At 41.7% G+C, this 23,064-nt stretch overlaps 1 protein-coding gene across 1 annotated transcript; it reads right to left on the reverse strand.

The window, feature by feature from the left end:
* Positions 1-982: 982 nt before the first annotated feature.
* Positions 983-21,552, reverse strand: arih2 (ariadne homolog 2 (Drosophila)). The gene is made up of 15 exons (XM_085393675.1): positions 21,395-21,552; positions 14,915-15,459; positions 12,648-12,715; positions 12,107-12,179; positions 11,598-11,739; positions 10,189-10,310; positions 6,225-6,334; positions 5,446-5,563; positions 5,194-5,244; positions 4,853-4,874; positions 4,279-4,430; positions 3,843-3,986; positions 3,264-3,332; positions 2,961-3,077; positions 983-2,544 (listed from the first exon to the last, which is right to left on the reverse strand). The coding sequence occupies exons 2-15, from the start codon at positions 15,176-15,178 to the stop codon at positions 2,473-2,475; spliced, it is 1,524 nt and encodes a 507-aa protein (XP_085249801.1). The 5' UTR covers positions 15,179-15,459; positions 21,395-21,552; the 3' UTR covers positions 983-2,472.
* Between the last annotated feature and the right edge of the window lie 1,512 nt (positions 21,553-23,064).

A 23,064-nucleotide genomic window follows, 5' to 3' on the forward strand; every position in this document is an offset into this window, starting at 1 on the left:
CTTGATGATAGCTATGAGGTAAAAAGGTCAGTGGATTGGATTCATCGAACTGTTGACACGTACCCCACACATCAACATTGTGGCTGACCACAAACAAGTCTTGCTTGCAGTGTACACTCTGATGGCAGTTGCCTTCTTCCAGTAAGACACCATATGCTGGCAGTGTCTATAAAAACAAAGTGTATTTATCCATTTCAGATGTTTTATTTGTTTGTTTTTAGAAATCAGAGTGCAACTTCTTGTTAAGGATGGATCATTAACTCAATCATATTTTCTCCTTTATCCATCCATCTTCTTCCGCTTTATCTGGGGCCGGGTCACGGGGGCAGCAGCCTAAGCAAAGAGGCCCAGACCTCCCTCTCCCCAGCCACCTCCTCCAGCTTATCCGGGCGAATACCAAGACGTTCCCAGGCCAGCCGAGAGATATAATCTCTCCAGCGTGTCCTGGGTCTGCCCCGGGGCCTCCTCCCGGTGGGACATGCCTGGAACACCTCACCCAGGAGGCGCCCAGGGGGCATCCTTGTCAGATGCCCGAACCACCTCAGCTGGCTCCTTTTCGATGTGGAGGAGCAGCGGCTCTACTCTGAGCCCCTCCCGGATGGCCGAACGTCTCACCCTATCTCTAAGGGAGAGGCCAGCCACCCTTCGGAGGAAGCTCATTTCCGCCGCTTGTATCTGCGATCTCGTTCTTTCGGTCACTACCCACAGCTCGTGGCCATAGGTGAGGGCAGGGACATAGATCGACCGGTAAATTGAGAGCTGCGCTTTTACACTCAGCTCCCTCTTCACCACGACGGACCGGTGGAGCGTCCGCATCAGCGCCGCATCACTCTCCTTTCATTTAGTAAAAAACTAAAATAATTAAAATTCCTTAAAATAAAAAAACAACAACAAAACAAAACAACTTGATTTTTTGTCCTTTAAACCTTTAAGTGAAATTCTGTGTGAAGTGGTGTTTGTAATTAACACACAAGAGACAGGATCCGGTTTAAAAACTCTCTCAGTAACTCTATTTCTGTATTAATGTACAACCGTTGAAAATTACAGCTTTTTTTTGGTATTTTCTTTTTTTTCAATTTTTTTTAAAACAATCTATCTATGAAGAGCCATTTTCCAGAAGAAAAGTGAACAATGTCAGCAGGGAAAGGAAAAAGAGAAAACGAGGGCAAAATAAAGTATAGGGGGATGATGGAAAAGAAAGAGGAGAGCATGAGATGGGACGAGGAGAAAAATTAACAGTTTGTTTTCTGCAGCGGAGTGTTTGAGCGTGAGTGTGTGGGCGTGTGCATGCCATGTCAGTGGGAGGTGCTGTAGTGTGTGTAAATGGCAGAGATTACACTCACAGCTTCATAACAACTTCATGATCTGATCAGCGGAGGTGCTAATGCTAGATTTGCAATAGAAAGGGATCACGCCGGCTTGGATCTAGATTAGCTGAGCACAACTGAGCGACAGCATCAGAATGCGGAGACCAGAACGGGACCGATTCGGTAGTTTTACTTCGGCCATAACGACTCTTTGCTGGCAGCGGTTGCTGGAGCAAAAGACAAAACAGTGGAGGGAAGGTGTGTTTACTTTAAAAAAACTAGTGACTGAATCTAAAGAAGTGAATGTTCAAACAAGTGTTTGTTAAAGAAATGAAACCTTCCCTCCAGCATGATGCAGGTTCTTGCATCATATGAGAGGGCTGTGCCACCCATCATTGAAGATATCACTCTCCAACAGTGAGAAGATGATGCACTACAAACCCCAACAACAGAACTTCTACACTCAGTGTTTTCTTCCCCCAAAAAATATCTGGAGAGGAAACTAAATTTCAGCTTCGCATGTGCAACTACCATCAAGTGGAATCTAGCCATTATGGTCGCTGTAACACCACCCATCTGCACCTTCTGCTTAAAGAAAAAAATAAATAAAAGAAACAAAATCCTCTTCCCAGCTTTTCCTCATCTCTATCAGAACACAAGCTTCTCCATTCATGGCAGTTTGACTAGAGATTATGCCACAAAAGGTCACCAGCAAGTTTTTGCAAAAAGCAGCTCTGCTCTCTTTTCATAAGGCTTCACTCTGCTTTCAGGTGCTGGTGCCAGTGTCTCTATGTTTACTGACAAATAAAAAGCAAAGCAGCTGGCAGAAGACCTCTGAGCTTTGACCTACATGATCAGATCTGAAATGCTGAAACCAGTGTAACCGCGGTAAATGTGATGCTTTGAGGCAAAAACCTGTAAACGGGGTGGGGATGATGAAGAGGTACGGCTGATACAATCGTGCCACTCTGTGGCCCTGCAGCCTTATGGAAGTGAGGGGGAGGGAAAGATGGAAGCAAACAAGTGAGTGCAGTGAAGCAAAAGGAGGGAGGGGGTAAAGTATGACTGCACCGAGGCGTGGTCATGGAAGGAAGTAAAGGTTAGGAGGCAGGGAAGGAAGAAAGTAAAGAGGAAGATGCTGGTGCTTTGCAGTCGCGATGGAGCTTCAGGTGTCGTGGAAATCCTTCAGCAGCGTGCGTCGCCTCTGCTCAGCAATGTGCATCTGATTTTCCAGATCCTGCAAAAAGAAAGAAAAAAAAAAAGAAAGAAAAAAAAGAAAAAGAAATCACTCACTATTATTTAAAAAAAAACAATACTTTTCTGTCAATAAAAATCATATGAAACACTGAAATCCAAAACTCATCAATGAACTGAACCATCTAATGGATCTCAGTAGGATCAGTTATTCCCTTGTGTCTGAGATCCACTGTTTATCAAATTAATGAGCCATGGACTTGCCTAAAACAAAAAGTCACCTATTTTACTTGGGAATCAACTCAACAACAAATAAATACTCCACCATGCTTCATGTGCTGTCATTACTTGGATGTAATGAAACCAGCAACAGATTCCCATGGCTCATCCTGTAGTTTTCCCTGTCTTACACACCTAATGCATTTCCCCTCCCTCCCATTGTTTAGTATACTCTCTCACCCCTCTGTCACTGGCGCTGAGCTCCCCCTCGCCTCCTCTCTCGTAGCTGTCGGCTCGCTCGACCTTCCACGACAAGTTTTCTATCTCTGCTTCCAGTTGGGCCTGCTGGTACTCAAACTACAGAGGACACATGGAGGAACACAAACGTCAGGTCAAAAGAATCACTTCCCTCACCCAAAGAGAAATCTGACTGAAGTCACAATTACATTTGTTGAACACATACAAAGTCAGTGGTAGGACAGTAAAAGGAAGGCACTGAAATCACAGCTGATATTAGATCATTTATTGAAGCTTGTTTCTCACCAGTTTCTTGCGCGGGCCCGACTCCATGTAATAGGCGTAAGGGTAGGTATACTGCAGTGTGTAGCGACACTAGGAACAAGACAACATGCAATCACAACACTGCACAGGCTTACTTGAGTTATTTTACTTTGCACACAAAAACTCAAATTTGTAAAACCTTGATTTAAAAACTTTAAGCATCACAAAGTTAAACTTTATCACCATCTGTATATACTCAACCCAAGCAGCACATATGTTGCATGTGAGGCATTTTCATAGACATGTTACAAAGCAGATTTTCACTTTGAAATCCTTTAAAAGCAGAAAGGAACCAGTTGATCAGTGCAGTGTTAAAAGTGTATTTGCACATTTACACTGATATGCCGGGAGACCACATGCTCAGTGTGTTTGTGAATTCTAGTTAATCAAAGATGTTGAGTTATTTGCAGCTCAAACTTAATTGTAACTGTGATTCAGCCCAAAGGAAATGAATAAATAGATCACGGTTGATATTTTTTTTCCCCTATGTGCATCTGCTTCCCCATTTCTGCATTTCCACCTCTGTAACTCACTACCCATGCATGCATGCAGCCACAGTACCTTTGCCAGTAGCTTTGCAGCGTTATGCAGGTACTGCCAGTCGATCCAGGTTCCCAGATTGTTCATTACTCTCTCCTGGATCTTCTCCTGAATCCTCTGGTATGTCTGAGCTTCCAATTGCAGAGATTTGTTGTGATTCTCCCACTGGTGGGAAAAAAATTAAATATTAGTTTGTTTCTAGCAGTACGACACTTTAGATGGGGTGCAGAATCTTTTAATTTCCAATGTCCCACAAAGCTTTTATACAATGTTAAGCTCCCTCTTGTCTAAAACTGTAGGTTTGTTGACAGTGTAAGAAGCTGTCAACCCAATAAAACTTCAGAGAAAATGAAATTTAAAAAAAAAAAAAAAAAGGTTTGTATCAGAGTGTTTGGAAACAGGACATAAAAAGTCAGGTTTGTTTAACCTGGAGCCTTTCTACGGAAAAACAGCTTACCCTCTCAAAGTAGAAGAGATATTTCTTGAGGGCCTCTCTGGCCTGAGCCTGCTGGCTCTGGTTGACTATATCAGGATTTTCTTTGTAGCGACTGCACTCGTAGTATTCACTGCCATGGGTCTTCCAGTCTCCAAGACACATCCAGCAGAAGTCTTTCACAAGAGGAAAAACAAAACAGATTTATGGACTCTCCACAGCACATGTTGACTTCACAGTACACAGAAGTAAACCAAAAAAAAAAAGAGAGAGGAAAAAAAAGCCATAATTATAACTTCAGTTCTTATTTCTAGTAGTCTAAAGAGGATGATGTGATAATATATTGTTATGTCAATGAATGACAGATTGATTTAACCACATTTTTGTGTAACTGATAATTGGAGTAGCTCAGAAGAAGCCGTGTCTGCTAGTCCGCCAAACCGCAGCTCCTAACGTTTTGTTTTCAAGAACATAGTAGCAAGCCGTGACTGGAAATTTCTTGGAAATGCAATCATTATCCCAGATGGATGCAAATTGCTCCACAGAATCCTCCTCTGAATCATAGAAGAGGTGTGACATTTTGAGACAGCCAACTTACCGTGTTTGCACTTGGAGCATTGCTGAAACAAAGAAAGAAAGAAAAAAAGAGGAGGAAGTCAAATTAGTGAACCAGAAACCTGAAAACACAATTTAAGATTCACTAGGACCGTGAATCAAAGCCATTCGGCAGATCACACAAGACTAATGAACACAATGCTGTCACACATACAGCTTAGAGACTTTAATAAATGAAAAGCAAACACAAATAAGTAACATCTTTCTGGAATGATTCACGCAAGTGGCAAATGATTAGAGCTGAGGACAGCAGCTCTCAGAATGTGAATGTATTTTTAGTGTTTCCTGTGTTCTGGGAAAGTGTGAATTTCAGCTCTGACTCACCATGTGATTGCACCCTCCATTCTTCTCAATGCAGATATTGCACTTAGGACACTAGAAGACAAACAGAGCTCTTAACTTCCTACTCCGAGCTGAAAATCTGCAGTGTTTATACAAATTACATTTTCAAACTGTGCAAGATTTGTGACCAACGGAGAGTTCAAAACGAAAGTAGGTGTGCAGGCGCACAAGTGTGTGCAAGCAACAGTTACAGTACATGCGCATATCAGTGTGTTTACATGCAGATGTTCTTACATCTTTAGTGTGGGCGCTGATGTAGTTTGCAGTCTCTGAGTCGTCTGCACATTTGGTCAGCCATTTCCTAATTGTTGCACAGTCTGTGGGTGCATGATACATCTGACGGCATTTGAAACTGAGGAAAAGATAACAAACAAAGACAGTGATAAGCTTCACTGATTACAGTGACATAAAAAACAGACCGAAGTTAAAACTGAGTAAAGTTCTCAGGAAAAACAATATGAACCAATTACAGTAGCGACATAATTCCACCACATAAAGTCTGAACAAGTAACAAATTCTGCAAATAATTCACCCCATAGCTTTTGGATTCATAAAATAAAGATTTTAATAATAATTTTAAAAAAAGTCACATAAGGGGAAAAACTTCGGAGGATAATTTTTAGTTAAACCTCTGTATGTGAAACAATGATCCAATTTACTAATTCATGAAAGACTGTTAGCTCTGTGCATATCTGTAAATGTGCAAGTTTTTAATGTTTTGAGCCTCGATAAAAACATAATTAAAATCAAGTTTCAGAGTTTCAGTGAAATCTGTGAGAAAATAATAGTAATCTGTCTTGTTTTTATTTTTAGCAGCATGTTATTCTACTAACTTAGCAGGATTTATAGCCAGCACAAAAAAAATAAAAAAAAATAAAAAATCCAAAACAACAACACCCCCCTCCCAAACAAACAAACAACAGTATAGTAATGAGACTTTTAATTAGACAGCAAAAGAAATGAATAATCTACTTTGTGTGAAATTCTTACTGTAACTTCAATGTGTCACTTACCAGAAGACTTCACTGCAGCGGCTACACTGCACTCTACGTGCCCGTGGCTCCTGCACTTTGATGACCATGGGACAGTCTGCACCTGGACACAGCTGCAATTGGAAGTGACTCTGCAGAAAGCACAAAGAGACAATTAATGAATTCACCTTCAATGTAGGCACAAGTATCTGACATAAGACAACCTTGGTAATTAATTTCAACTGATGATGTATTTCTTTATCATCTGAGGGAATGATTGCTGGAAATGACTGTCTGATTGAGATATAAGAATTGGCATTAACAAAGATACCTAGTTGGTGAGACAGACATATATACAGGAAAGAAGTCAGATTTCACGCTGTGTGTGTAACAAATTCAAATTCAAATTTTATTTGTCACGTACACAGTCATACACAGTACGATATGTAGTGAAATGCTTGGACAACTGCTCGTGACCTAAAGAAAACAAAAAAGGAAAAGGCTATGAATAAGATAGGAAATAAATATGAAAAATTAAAAAGGGTAAATTTAACTAGGAAGGAATAAAATATAAATTAAGGTTAAAAATGAAATAACTGTACAACACAAATTAGAATGAAGGGTAAATTTAACTGGGAGAATAAGATAAAATATATAAATTAAAGTTGAAAATAAAATAACTGTACAACAAAATACACAATATAGAACTATATAAGAATGTATGAAGAAATATAAATAAATATATACACAATAACAGCAGCATATACACAATAACAGCAGCGTGATTTAAGTAATGAAGTGAAACAATGTCCAGAATGTCCAGTGTGTGTGTAAGAACTGTATGTGTGGGTCAGTACTGTGTGGTGGTGTGATTGAGAGACCGTATCGCCTGCGGGAAGAAGCTCCTCCTCAGTCTCTCTGTGTTGGTCTTCAGGGAGCGGAATCGCTTTCCTGACCTCAACAGAGAGAACAGTCTGTTGTTGGGATGGCTGAGATCCTTCACGATCTTCCTGGCCTTGGTCCAGCACCGCCTGCTGTAGATTGAGTGCAGGTCAGGGAGCTCGGAGCGGATGGTGCGCTCAGCTGACCGCACAACCCTCTGTAGAGCTCGTCTGTCCTGCATGGTGCTGTTCCCGAACCAGGTTAAGATGTTTCCCGTCAGGATGCTCTCTATGGTGCAGGAGTAAAAGTTCCTGAGCACCTTGGAGGGCAGTTGGAAGTCTCTCAAGCGTCTGAGGTGGTAGAGACGCTGACGGGCCTTTTTCACCACGGTGTTGATGTGACAGGACCATGACAGGTCCTGCGTGATGTGAACTCCGAGGTATTTGAAGCTGTCCACTCTCTCCACTGGGCACTCGTTGATGACGGGGGTCTGGTAGTTCCTCTCCTGCTTAGTGCTGAAGTCCACTATCAGCTCCTTTGTCTTACTGACGTTTAGAAGGAGGTTGTTCCTCTGGCACCAGTTCTCCAGATTCCTAATCTCCTTCAGGTAGGCCGTCTCGTTGTTATCAGAGATCAGGCCCACCACGACGGTGTCGTCAGCAAACTTGATGATGGTGGTGGAGCTGGTAGTGGCCACACAGTCATATGTGTACAAAGAGTACAGCAGGGGGCTCAGAACACACCCCTGGGGGGCTCCAGTGCTGAGAGTGGTGGAGGCTGAGACATGTCCGCCCATCCTTACTGCCTGTGGTCTGCCAGTTAGGAAGTTGGAGATCCACTGACACATAGATGAGCTGAGTCCCAGATGCTCCAGCTTGGTGGTGAGTGTGGAGGGAATTATGGTGTTAAATGCAGAGCTGTAGTCTATGAAGAGCATTTTAACATAATTCCCCCTTCTAGTGTCCAAGTGAGTGAGTGATGTGTGGAGGAGATGAGAGATGGCATCGTCTGTGGAACGATTTGGACGGTAAGCAAACTGTAGTGGGTCCAGTGTGTCTGGTAGTGAAGAAATGATGAAGTCTCTGACCAGGCGTTCAAAGCACTTCATCACTACTGAGGTGAGGGCTACAGGGCGATAGTCATTGAGAGAAGCAGGGTGGGGTTTCTTCGGGACAGGAACAATGATGGACTCTTTGAAGCATGTGGGGATCACCGACTGAGATAGAGAGATGTTGAATATCTCAGTGAACACAGGAGCTAGCTGGTATGCGCAGTCTCTTAGGATACGACCTGGGATGCCGTCTGGTCCTGCTGCTTTCCTGGTGTTCACTCTCTTGAAGGCTCTCCTTACTTCATGCTCGGAGATGACGAGCACGTTTCCGGTGCTGGCAGTATCTTCCTGTCTGCAGCCGTTAGCGCCGCTAACACTAGCATTGTTGGAGTCCTTAGCTGCAGCCTCGAAGTGAGCATAGAAAGTGTTCAGCTCGTCTGCCAGAGTCATGGCCGCGTTCGTCATACCGGTTGTTGGTGCTTTATAGTCCGTTATTGTCCTTAGTCCCCGCCACAGGCTCCTAGAGTCACTCTGTTGGAGTTGTGACTCTAGTTTCCTCCCGTAGCGCTGCTTCGCCTCTTCCACCGCCCTCCGCACGTTATATGACGCGGCTTTGTACGGGTCCATGTCCCCCGTCGTGAGTCCCGTGTTGTAGGCAGCGGTGCGGGATCTCAGAGCGTCGCGGATGGTTTTATCCACCCACGGCTTCTGGTTGGGAAACGTTGTGATAGTCTTTGTCTCCACGGTATCATCCGCTAGTTTCCCGATGAATCCCACAACCGCTTCCGTAAACACGTTGACGTCATCGTCGGAGCTGTTTCTGAACATGCCCCAGTCTGCGTCATCGAGTGCGTCCTGTAACGCGGCCACCGATTGATCCGTCCAGCGCGCAACCTTCCTCTGAACCGGAACTTCCTGTTTCAGCCTTTGTTTGTATTTTGGCATGAGGAAGATGGCGGCGTGATCAGATTTGCCAAACGGAGGGCGGGATTGTGCCTTGTAGCCGTCCTTGACCGTAGTGTAGCAGTGGTCCAGTGTCCTTTCACCCCTGGTGGGGCAGGAGATGTGTTGATAAAAGTTCGGCGCTGCGCGTTTGAGGTTGGCGCTATTAAAGTCCCCCGTCACAATAAGCGCAGCGTCCCGGTGTTGTGTCTGGTGCTGTGTGAGTGCCTCATGCAGCTCGCATAAGGCGGTGACCGTGTCTGCTTGTGGTGGAATATAAACGGCACTTATAATGACCGATGTAAATTCCCGAGGTAGATAAAAAGGACGACACATGATGGACAGTAGTTCCAGATTTGGTGTGCAGGAGCGTGTGAGAGGAACAACGTTCGCACTGTTGCACCAGTTGTTGTTCACCATTAAACACACGCCGCCTCCCCTTGACTTCCCCGAGTCCCGTGTCCTGTCCATGCGGTGAACCGAGAAGAACTCGGCCGGCTGGATGGCGTGGTCCGGCACCGCTGGGTTCAGCCATGTCTCGGTGAAGCAGAGGAGATTGCAGTCCCGAATGTCTCTCTGGAACTTTACCCTGGCCCTGAGGTCGTCAAGCTTGTTCTCCAGTGACTGGACGTTGGCGAGCAGGATGCTAGGCAGAGGTGTGCGGTGTGCACGAGCTCTCAGCCTGTTCCTGACGCCGGCTCGCTTCCCTCTAGGCCGCCGCCGCTTCCCTTTGTTCTCCCTCAAGATCTCACTCGGCCAGCTCGGATCCGGAGTTAAAAACTTCGAATTGTGAGTACATTGTAAACCAATAGAAACAAGAGTGTCACTGTCATACCTAATGTACCCAATGGTGGTGATTTTGCCGATTTAGAAACGCTGAAAACTAACTTAAAAAACAAAGACAAAGAAAAAGTGGTCGGAGCAGTCGTGACGGCAGCCGACCTCAACGGCGCCATCTTTAAATCCATTCACTGATTCACTGATTCAAACATTCACTGATTCAACATTCACTGATTCAAAGCAAACACAAATAGGCCAACTCAGTTCTCACTGCCTCTCCAGATGCTTCTCATTCACTATACATGCAGACTTTGACACAGTATCTGAGCAAACACAGAGACTGTCACAGACCTCGACATAGTCTCTGAAGAGGTAGCGTCTGTATTTGTCCTTGAGCTCCTCTCCTGGCAGCAGTGGCAGGACAAAGTCTTCTGGCATCTGCAGGGAACAGTCCTGAGCCATACACGAGATACCTGAACACACAGACACATGCACATTTATTACAGTCCTAAATCACAGACAGCGAGACAAATAAGATGTAGACAGTGACTTCTAACACCTCTGTGTGCTTAATAGTACAAATAAACCCACTCTTTAAATTTAATTACAGCCATCCAAAAGTTCCACTGCAGCCATGTTTGGCCTAAGTAAGCTGGTTTCTTGTGTTACACTGACCTACAACTAGACTGGGGTCATCTGTCACCACAGACCCTTCCTTAGTGCAGCTGACATAGAGACACTTATCAGACTGAGAAGGACTTGGTTACATGGACTGACTTTATCAGAGAGACTGTTAAAGGCAGTACAGGGACGTGCACACAAACATCCTCACACATTTCACTGCTAAAGCATTTGCACTCCCACACACATGCAGCTACAGGGAGCCTGGTAAACTATGCACTTTATCACACATAAAATGTACAAGAGCTGAACCCAAATATTGGACTATTCTGATCATTTGGATCTCAGCTTAGGTGTCTGACCTCTCTCAGTCACAGGAGCGATCGTCAGGCTTCACTTCATCTAGTTGTTGCTAACATAGGTTTGTAACTAGATTTACCAACTTTTTGTCAGAGTGTAAGGTCTTCCTCTCGTCCTGCGGCTACACTGGTTTCTCTTTTTCGTCTGCTGAGTGAGTAACAGTGAGGAGCAGCAGTAACCGCTCATGGAAAAGAAAGGTATCTGGCACAGGTCTACAGTATAATGCTCAAAAAAAAACTTAGAAACGATCAATGTACACACCCACACACCCATCTGCCATCCTGCTGACACAAGCACACTCTTTCACAGACACACACTGATAAATGAGGCTTCTGCAGGAGCATGTCTGCCTGTTTAACTCCACACCAGATGGAAATCATCAAAAGGTCACATTACACCACCTTTATCTTCCAAGTCCAAAGACATTCTTTAATTTTCCACACGTGCAGAAGCACAAATAAATATGGACATCCGGGATTTGCAGTGTTTTCTGTTAGTAAACATGGTATTGCTGGGTGGCTGATGTAGCGCAAATTAAACACCACTCTGCAAACTACGCTGGTTTGGCAGTAAAGCAAGGCAGATCAGAGGCTGAAACTGTGATGAAACCCTTAGTGGACAAATACACATACCAGCGCATAAATATACAAAGTGCAGACATACAGATTCTTGAACAGACGTTTGGGAGCTCTGATCAAACAAACTGTGACTCACTCCCACTCTAATAACCGCTCTGATGACTAGAGAGATGCTTACAAACACGCTTGCTGTGTACTCACCCACTCCCGTGCCATCTTTGACCAGTACGGTGCAGTGCTGCTCCCAGCATGCTTTACAGAAGGAGTGCTGGCAGGGCAGTGCCAGCAGAGAGTCTCTCCGTACGACCTGTAGACACACACCACACTGGAGGGACTGAGGGGCCTGAAACAGAAATCGAGATTATCAGCCTGATGAACCAGAGAGCTTGTTAGTAAGCTCAAAGTTTCTGACAAGAGCAGTCAAAGGTCATTTTTATTAATATAGTGCGTTTAAAACAACAAATACACATTAAAAGACAATAAAGAAAATAAAAATACATTGAGCTAAGAAGTTTATTGTAAGTAGAAGTTATTTTTTTAAATAAAGATTTAACAAAGACAAAATTTCACGTATTAATATAAAGCCAGAGTACTCTGATCAGCTGTGTTAGTACAAGTGGATTATCTGGTGCATTACAATCACAGTTACTTTGATGCAGATATGAGTACAGAGTTGAATCAGTGACAACAAATGATTATACCCCACTCACAGTGACTGATTTGCACGTGCTGCTGGGCTGGACCAGAGCGTCTGACAAGAGCAGAGACGAGTTGGACTTATATCTGTGGAAAGCAGAGGTCAAATGAGGAACTCAACAGCACATTAAAGTTGATCAACAAAGAAGTGGATGTTAAATGCCTGAAGAGATATCAAGTCGAATGTGTTACTAAGTATCAATGAGTACTAAAAGTAACTGTAATTTAAGTTTATTAACTTTTTTGATACCGTCTGCCATAAGTTGTTAAAAAAAATGATGGGCTTAAAAAACAACAACTACAAACAAACAAACAAAACAAACATCTAGTCTGTGCAGTTTAAACAACACAAAATGAAAAAGAAAAGAGTGTCAGAGCGAACTAAAAATGTGTGTGGGGGGGGGCAGTTGCAGAGTGATATTACACAGGAAGATGATGAGATAAAAACAGTGAAGAAAAGAAAGTGCAAGGGCAGAAAATAAATTTGAGAAATGGATGTGAAGAACAGACAGTGTAAAAGAAATTCTGCAAAGATGAGAAGCAGTGGAGACATACCTGTCCAATATCTGTGAAACCTGCCAGTGGAAATGCACTAGGATCAGTTTTGCTACTGACGGTACAACCTGTGGGAAAAAGAAGGGACGCAGAGATGTTGAGATGTTGCTTCGATCATGTCCAATTCTAAGAAATAAAAGATTGCTTAAACGATTGGTGCGTGACTCCCTTTGTTGAAAGACTGCTACTCGAGTTCTGTGTGTAATTCTACAAATGACTCAGATCCAAGTTTGGCTGATGTTCAAAACACTGCATTATAGGTCCTGACCTACAAAGGTTTCCTCCTTAGTAAGACCTCTGCTACATAACAAGCGACTTAGTGGCAAAAGTAGACAGTTCGTTCAAAGTAGTGAATGTCGAGATTTGATGAGCTGAGCTTACGATAAAAGAAATGCCATTACAATTTTATAATAAAGAAAAGACACTCCAAGTCTTCTTAAATGTAACACTGTCTTTGTGTTTTAAACTCTTAAAGTACCCCTTAGGACTTATTCCAGCAAAGGCACTGAGACATACTTGTTTATTTCACCTAGTGCCATCAAGAAAAACACATGCCTCAGCTCTGCTAACAGGGGACTGCAGTTGTGCTGTGCAGCTGTCAAATTTGACTGTGTGGAACTGTGAGCAAAGTAACATGTTGATGGAAAACAACCTGTCGACTTAGCAATGTTACCCAAAACAGGTGACCTGAAGGGATAAAGATTTTTAAAAAAAAATCTTTTACAGATTTAAAAAGATTTACAGCCCAGACCAAAAGTGCTACAAAGTTCTCCGTTCTTTATAGCATCCCACTGACAAGTATCACAGTTTGTAAATGTTTTCACTTCTTGTTTAGGGAATTTCTGCCTGTTTTTGACTGCAAACACCTTCTGAATGATTCTTGCACTTTTCAGGTCTCTCCACTGATTTTTGATCTGCAACCCTGCCCCTTTTAGACTTCGAAGTATTTTTACAACAAGAGCAGTTGAAGCCATTGTCTTTTTTTTTTTTTTTAAACACATACTAATAATTGCTTCAAGAATTTATTGAAATACGACTGAAGTAAATCCACTGCCTCTAGTTGCAACACACGCCCAAATCCATCCCTGCACTTAACAGCAGAGGAGATGTTTTCAATTAGTCGCCCTTTTTCCTACAATCAAACCTTCACTCATTGTCAAAATGTTTTACTTTACATTCCATCAGTTCAAAAGACTGGTATTGGTGATTTTTTTTTTTTTTTTATGTTTGCCTGGAACCTTCTGACAGCAAGTTTTGTGATCTAGACTTTCAAAAAGGTCTTTTGCAGTTAACCTCCTAGGACCTGGTGTCCACATATGTGAACATCACATTTTGGGTTATTTAGACCAAAATACTAAATTTTGCTCTACAAGAGCCTGACATCCACTTACGAGAACATTATACTGCCACTGTTCTATCGAAATTTAAAGTGAATGTCCTCATATGTGGATCTAATTTTTCTCAAGAACAAAAGTCATGTAAAAAAAAAAAAAATAAAAAAAATAAAAATCTTATAAGTCTTTGTTTTTACATTCATCGGGCCCCAATCAGCCCAAATAGCAAAAAGAAATTAAAAATGCATGCCATGAAAGATTTTGGCTGAAAACTACATCTTAATGACATTAGGAGCAGAGTAAATGGCCCCTGAAAAACGCTGTGCCATCTATTTTCACACATGAACATGTGAAACATTGTTCTAAGGTGTGTTTTCCCACGGGTAACACATACCACAAGCTAGTCTGCATCAGCTGAATTCTAACTACTGGAAACACTGCCTTTTTCTTTTTTTTCCTTTTGTTTTTAAAGCCAAGGGGGCTGCATGAGTAAAGCATGCATGAGGAAGGATGCAAGACTGCATGCCACCGCATGCCTTCCTTGACTCTTCTGCAACATTTCCTGTTTCTCTCTTATCCACCTTTCCAATAGTCTCTGCTCCAATTGAAAAATAAATAAATAATAATTTGGTTCATTAGATAAATTTACCCAACTGCAATTTTGTTGGTGATCCATGATAACTTTGTACCTGCGATTTACTGTTTCTTATGAAACTTTGTAAACAAGAAAGAATTAGATTTGTAATATTTTCAATAACATGACATATGAGGCATGACAAATGAGGGTGACCCATACTGAATTATCTAACTTGGGGGGGGGGGGAACAAAAAAAAACAAAACAACCAAAACACACTTGCACCCTGCTTTTGCCTTTCAGATTTTGATTTCACACACTAAACCAATGTTTTTGAGAAGAGTGCAGCTCCACTCACCTTCAGTGCGGCAGCCACAGTGTTAACCTCCTCCATCAGCACCCGCTGGCTCTCTTTGTAGGTCAGACAGGTGAATTGGTACTCCTCTGGATCGAAGGAGTCGGCGCCTTGTTGCTCCACGTCACTGGCCACTCCGTCGTAGTATCCTGCAATATCACCCGGATCCTCCTCTTCTCCTCCATCATCCTCATCCTCCTCTTCTGAGTTCACCCCGAAGTCTTCCTCGTTGCTATCCGACGCCTGGCTATTCATGTCCACAGACATCCAGTCGACTGATTTGATAACCCGGACAGGTAGACTACCCGCCTACCTGTCGGATCCTACTCGTCCAATGAGCTGAAATGGCTTGACTGATGCGCCACCTCCTCGTTTCTCGCTGCCCTGTTTCCACTTTCTCGTGCCACTTCACTCTACGAGACACCGTGCCTTCCTGTCTGCCTGAAGCGCATACACAGCGCGTTCAGCAGCAGCGGAAGAAGCAAAAGAAGTCACACTCCCCGTCACTCATTTGGAAGGTTTGTTTGGATAATCTGAGGAGAAAAAGACTGGAGAAAAGGGGAAAAAGAGAGTTGAATAAGGAAAATGGAAAAAAAAAAGAAAGAAAAAAAAAGAGAGAGAGTTAGAATGAGCAATTCTAGCTTCTTAATCCAAAACAAGCCGTTTGTCCACGCCTGCCCTCTCCCTTCAAGTTTCATTTACAAACACCATTTGTGTACATGAAAGACAATAAATACATAAGTAAATCTAGAGACGATGCCTGCATTATCACATGGTAAAATACAGTGACACAACATGTGCACTAAGCCACTCAATGTTGACTTTCTTACTTTGGTGAGAGTCTCTAATGCCATTTTCTCCATTTCAACAAAGTAAACACGTACAATGAAGTGAGCACTAGGGCTGGGCAATATCATACATTTTACGGTAATGCCGGTATAATGTTAGGCAACGATAAGAAAATGAAATATCGCGATAGAATATGGGTAAAACGTGCATGCGCAGTGCCTTTGTTTTCATATGCACATGGTGGAAAAAGCATGGCGCCGACGGAGAATGAGAAGAGCGAAAGCGGATCATTGAATGAAACGGATGAACCAGAATTGGTTGTAAAAATGCTGCAACTTCAGTGGTGTGGAACTGGTTTGGATTTCGTCCGTCAGATACACAACAAAGCACATTTTTTGGTAGAGCATGCAAGCGGGCCGTCGTTATTACCGAACCTATTTTATGTGGTACCCGGCACTCAAAAATTTGTCAAAAAATGTTTTAGTACGACTTTGCTAAACTACGAAGCCGCACCGCTTGATGCGTCGTCGGAGCGTTACGGCTACCGTAGTCAGGAGGCTCACGGAGTACTATGTACTTTGCTTCAACATAATATTACCGCATTGTGTGTGTGTGTGTATAGACTCTAAGTTTTGTGGATATTATACATTAGGGGTGGGTTTTGATTATCGATTAAAATCGATTCTGGCACTGACACTTGCAGTGTGTGAATGTGTGTGTGTGAATGGGTGGATGACTGGTTGTGGAAAGCGCTTTGGGGTCCTTAGCGACTAGTAAAAGCGCTATACAAATACAGGCCATTTTACCATTTGGATAACGTGATATTGATTCATTAAAATCCTGAATCGATTTTGCCCTCAGGTTAAACCTCACAAAATTTCAACAACCACCAAACAGCTAAAACAGTAAATGAGAGCAGGTACACGGACTCTGCACAAAGATGTAAACACAAAGCGCGGACCCGCCGACGGATCAGAATCAGTGAGATGTCGCCTTTCTCACCCAACGGCACGGACATGGTCGGGGCTGAAAGCCGACAGCTCAATGATTCTGATGTTTCGGCGGGTCCGTGCTTTGTGTTTAGGTCCTTTTTGCGCTAGATTCTGAAGCTACAGGTTTGATCTCTCTCCAAACAATATTGACTGAACCAGCAGCAAAAGAAGATCCAAACTACGCTTCACATAAACATCATCATGAATTCCCTCTTACTTTTCCTGTTTTGCTTCCACCACGATAAAAAAAATAAATTAAAAAAAAAAAAAAAAAATCACACTTCATGCAGAGCTCGTTGTCTCTCTCAGTGTACTTCACGAACAGTTTCACATCTAAAAATCTGTTTTCTGCATTATTCGCTTGCTTATTTCGCACAAGTCTACCATTGTTTATAGCGCTGTCGGACGCTGTTTTTTTCCTTTTACTTACTTCCGACAAGAAAGTCTCATTTCTGCTGTTCAATAGGCCTGCTGAACAAATTAAAATTTTTTAAAATTATGCAAAATTGCAAAACGCTTAGCTGCGTCTCTAATAAAACCTCTAACTTTGCTCTGCTTCACTTCAGCAGAATCAGGTAATGTTCATATGTTGATTAATGGTTTTCTTTCATTTTTGATCTACTGCAGAATATTTTTAAGGTCATCTGCTATTAAATCCCAGGCCAGGATTTCTGTGTTTTATCCTCAGTTACTTTGACAAAGGCATCTGCTGTGATGCTCACACCTTTGATAAAGTCTCGCAAGTGTCAGCTTTCTTTTTATAGACAAAAAATATGGAAATGTACTGATGTGTGATCAGAATTATAATATTTCTGACTGTCTGAGTCACAATTTCCCCGATTCAAATCGATTCAGGACCTTGTGAATTGGAATCGAATCGATTGTAGAAATCAGTGACGATACCCAGCCCTATTATGGTTATGCTCAGGATATGTCGGCCAATTTCCACTGGAAATGCCTTTTGGTTAAACTGTCAGTGAGGAATTTGCATTTGCACTGTTAAATGTTTATATAGCTTTAATGCACATAAAAAAAAACAGCTGCTTGTTTATGTGAAAATACATTGATGGGGTTTTTTCTTTGCACTAATAAATTTGTGGAGTTGTAAAGTATTTGTCTCGCATCAATTATATCACTATGGAAAATTTTCAAATATATATTGTGATAAATATTTTTACCCATATTGCCCTGCCCTAGTGAGCACGTAAATAATCTATAGTACTGTGCAAAAGCATTCAGCCACCCATCATTTCTTTATTTTTTCATTTGAAGGAGCCGGACTTTCTTGTAATTGTTTAAAGTGCTCTCGAGCAATAGTTCTCCAGGTTTTCTGAAGATCTTTCAAAGAATGTTTTGTGGGGTTTTTTTGGCTGCTTTTTCACTTATTTTCAACCCAGTCCTTGTGCTTGACTATTTCCAGAAGATTTTTCTGTTTGTTTGTTAAGTTTCTTAACACTGACCTACAAATCATTCAAGCATTAAAGAAGGCGCCTAACTCAGGATATGAACCAGTGTTGTGTCTATACATAACAGACAACTTGGCAAAAACTAATTGTACCTGCATGCACTTTGATACTAGCATCCTGTCACAAAAACACATAATTTGTTTCCTTATAAAAAAAAAATGCTAAAGATAACACAGTTTGTCAGGCATAAAAATAATATTTTACCCCAACTAGGTGATTCCCAAAATGCTATAACCCAAAAACCTGGCATAGATTGGCAAAAACATGAGGAAATTAAACAATTTGAGGACCAACGAACAAGTGGCAGGCCGAAAAAACGATTAATGGCAGATGAAAAGTATCTGATACACAGCGGAACACTGTCAGTCATGGACCAGCCTCCCCAGAGCCCGAACCTCAACATTACTGAAACAGTGGGATCATCTTGACACAAGAGAACAAAATGAAAGGCATCCAAGATCCAAAGAAGAGCTTTGAATGTCTTCAAGGAGCCTGGAGAACTATTTCTGAAGACTACTTTAAGAAATTACAACAAAGCATGGCTAAGAGAGTTCAGACTGTGTTGACAAATAAACTTGATTTCTGCAGACTACTGTAAATAAATCCCTTCTTTTTTTTATTACTACATAATTCTGTAAACAAATTACATACTGCAAAGCTAAATTAAACAAAACAAACAAACAAAACAAACATGTATTGACAGATAAACAATGATAAAAATAAAATTAAAAAAAGCCTGAGTAATAAACTCTAGTTGGGGGAAAAAAGAAAAAGGGAGGAACCATAAAATAATAGAAATCATATTTGAAAACATAAAAGCTTATAAGCTGCAGATAAGGTTGAACAGGGCTTTCACCGCTGTCAAACATCTACTACCATGATATCTTTTCTAGGAATCTCTGAGTAATACCTTGGAACATTGGCTCACAAGGTCAAAATACAATACAATGATCAGTTATCATCCTCAATGTGGTAGAAAGCAAATGTCCCATAATCTCTAGAAAATTGTGTTCTGATAAAAAGGAAATAAATAAAACACAGATTAAAATGTTTCCCCAACAAACCAATTGATTTAAAATGATTGTTACTAAATAAATAAAAGACAAAAAAAAAAACAATGAAAAAATGCCTGTGCCAAAGTTTAATGACAAACTGAAGTAAACTGGAATGAACTAATGAACCACATAACCTAATCACATGTCTTCTTCCTTGGGGAACACAGATGGATGAGATAGCGATACTGGGTCAAATGAATTTGACCACCGTTACTTTTGACCGTTAACAATACTGACTTTCCTAGAGTGTTGTGAACTGCATCAAGCTGGCAACAGTCTTTGTGAGATGTGATTAAATACACTTTAACTGGAAGGTAGATGGTGGATTTTAGTATTAATTTGTCTTCGTTATGTGTGGATGAAATGTTGACTTCGTGATTAAAGTCATTCTGAACAGAGGACCTGGTGGTTCACACACTGAGGAGAGCCTGCAATGACTTTTTGTGAAAATTTCTCAATAACACACTTAAATGGATTCATACCTCACAACAAGTCAGGAAGACCAATTGCTAGTTTCCAAATTTGGTTCATTTACAAGAAAATGTGGTCTAATGAGAAAATTAAATCTTGTTATAGCTGACAAGCTAGAAAACAAAAAAAAGGAAAATGATGTTAAGATGAATGGCTGTGACTGGATTAAATCCATGGTCCCTAACTTCAAGGGTTCATAGTTCAGTTACACTTACATGACTCAGCTTCTCACATCTTTCCCAAGGATGAACTTTCCTGATGTTTCCTGATGTTTCATTAGCATCTGTTCAGTATAGCTATGCGTTTACTCTCCGTTTAGCTCTGCTGAACATCATCAGCTGTTTATGTTAGTGTTTCCAAAAATGTGTGTTGCCAACAGTGAAGTTAACAAGTCCCTTCGGGTGGTCAAAGTATGCAACGATAACACTCATAGCAGAGGTGAAAGGTGTTTCATCAGTCTCTTCTTTACTTTTTACATTTTCATTTATGAGTCATAAATATGCAAGCTTGTTTGCACCACTGGGCCAGGCACAGCTAAGCCATCATTTCAGGTCATATCAGAATTTCGAGTTCTGGTATGAACTGATATGAACAACTACAAATTTTGGAGCAATGCCCCAAAGTTTCATTATCAGTGCTGGAAACAAGCTTCCATATTATAAACACCAATACGCATAGATAACTCCTACCTAATTCTAGCCACTAATATTGGACCCCCAGTATATCGGCTGGGGTCTAACACAGACAGATGCTTTATATAAACTGCATTTACTTTCTAAAACCAACGCTGCACAGAACTTTACGTTTTTTAAAAATATGGGCGAGAAGCTTGCGGTTTTTGTTTTTTTTACTTATGGAGAAAACGTGTGTCTTCGCCGTGTAATACAAAGTAATCCCCCACTTCTGAACGGAAAATACATTGAGGATAACTAAAACAGTGACAGCACAAAGGCCCCTCTAGTAGGCTTATTTCGACATGTGATTTGATCAACAGACACGGGATCAAAGACGACTGCTGGTACCGGTGTTCAAAATGTGACTTTGTAAATAGCCACTGGACAGAAAACAAGGTTAGCCGGGAAAGCCTGCCAGTCGGCCCCGGCAGACAGACGAACGCTCGCATTCCACCCGATCCAGGATAAAAATAGGCAGCAAACTGGGTGACACACATCTTGCTAGGCTAATGTATTACAGCGACTCAGCACAGGTTTGATAACAGGTCTTGTGGGAGGATGAGGGTAGCGGAGAGTCGAGATTAAATTACGCAAATAAGCACCCGGTCGTTCCTGGACTTCAGCGTTTCGGCTCAAAGCGCCTCTGAAGTTAAATCCACACAACAGCTGGCTAACTTACCGTTAGCCGGATTAGCTCCCTGGCTAGCGTACTGGTATTTCTGTTGAGCAGAGGAAGTCACGCAATTGCAAAGCCACGACTCGGACGAGTTACGACTGTTGAACACCTTCATAACACACTTGCAAAAGTTTTCAAGCAACACTTTTAATGTATTCCCCAACAAGAATTGACAACATAAGAGCTAGCCAGGTAGCCACCCCTCCTCCTCATTCCCCTCCCGCTGTGCCTCCGCCTCTCATCCACTCTAGTCCGGGGATCGAGATGTAAACAAGGGCCTCTGGAGAAGCTCGGGAGCAAAGAGGCACATTTACACAACCGCTGCGTGAATTTCCACTGTTTAAAGTCGGTGGGGTTTACCTCTTAGTGCAGAGTCAAGTCAGCCCGCGGTGACAACCAGAGGCGAGTTTGGAGTAAGGAAATCCCAAGAGCGATTTACACGCTTTTGCTTGGCTGGTAGACGGAAGATAGACCGTTACAGGGGTACTTAACAGTGACGTCACGTCCGCGTTTCTCTCGCTCTCGCAGCCTTGCGCTCTCTCTCTCTCTGTAAAGAAAGATGCAGCACTTCTTTTGTCCGGTAGTATCCAAGCACCAAAGATCTGCCTTGTTTTGTTCCAAACATGCATCTGGTTAAATGCATGTTTTGATCAATATAATTTGACCTTCACTATGCAGAGAGATTGATTTATTGATTTCATGCTGAAAAGAGGATTAATTCTAAATTAAAATTTCTCAGGATATTGTAGCCTATGTCCACTGTATACAGTCGATGGTTTACACACATAGAAAATTCTCTCCCGGCATATTGCTCTTATAACGTGACACCTAAATCCCATCCACGTTATAAAGATTCCATAAGTAACTGTATAGTCTGGGACTGTGTCTCCTTATGCCCGTTCAGTAATCTAAAAAATAGTTACTTTTGGAAACTTCATGTTTAACAAATGCTTACAAGATTAAAGCTCTCACACAGTGCAACATACAACCTTCGTAATTGAGCCAGGTTGACAGAAAACTGGCAACTGCTCTTGTTATCAACCAGAGTACTTGTGATATTTCTCAGTATTTATTAAAAATCTGATTCATGTATAATGCAAGTTATCATTTGTTGCAGCTAGAAATTGCCTCTGTTAGCTATACAGCACAATCCTGTTTTACATTAATGCACGATCAATAATAACCTAATTAAATATTTTCCCACACGGAGAACTTTTTTTTTTATTATTAGTGGTACTCTGGCGATGATATACGGGTTGCTTTTATCTATGTAACTGTAAGAAGGCTTTTACTTGCACCCGAGTAGTTTAGGATTCGAATACTTCCTCCACTGCTGTCGAATGTCACTTTATGAAATTTGATCGTTTCATGCCAGTAACTGATAGTCTTTGGTATCAAATGCATCCTGGCATCATAAAGCTGCATTTCTAAATTGCTCCTGCTTTTGTTTCCATTCCTCCTAAAGCTGTAACTGCAGGCAGTCTAATGCAGCTCTTCAGCTAGACTGAAACATTAGACTTACAGTTCTTCTGCTATGAAAGTATAGGAGTGATGGCTTGATAAACTATGCATTATCCTCTGCTGTGCTTCTCAGCAGTGCCTGAGAGAAGTCGAGGGCTAAGCCCCAGAGGGAAATGGTATGGTAATAGGGTGGAATTAGAAGATGGATCTTCTAATGGAGCTGATGTTCAGTGAGCTGTTACTGCTGCAACATGACACATTTTACCTCTGCAGTTTACACTGATGTTGTCTTTACTTTTAAGGAATGCCTTACAGTCTACCTAAAAACAATCATTACCTTTTCATAAGAAAATTAGAAAAATCCAAATTTGAGAGAAAAGCAAGCCAAAGTCAGGCCCTCTTCTGGCAGTCCTTTTGTAGGTAAACACAGGCAGTTCACAGTGATCAAGACTCTGTGCCTAAATACAATTGAACCTTCAAGAACATAATTAATATGGCATTAGTAACACCTTTGTTTACTCACCATTTCAAGGTGGTTAATGGGGCAATCTTGATGATCTTTAAAAGTG

This window comes from Rhamphochromis longiceps, linkage group LG20 (genome assembly GCF_057381845.1).
Source record: "Rhamphochromis longiceps isolate RC_006_pf linkage group LG20, R_longiceps_female_GT1.1, whole genome shotgun sequence".
Lineage (NCBI taxonomy): Eukaryota > Metazoa > Chordata > Actinopteri > Cichliformes > Cichlidae > Rhamphochromis > Rhamphochromis longiceps.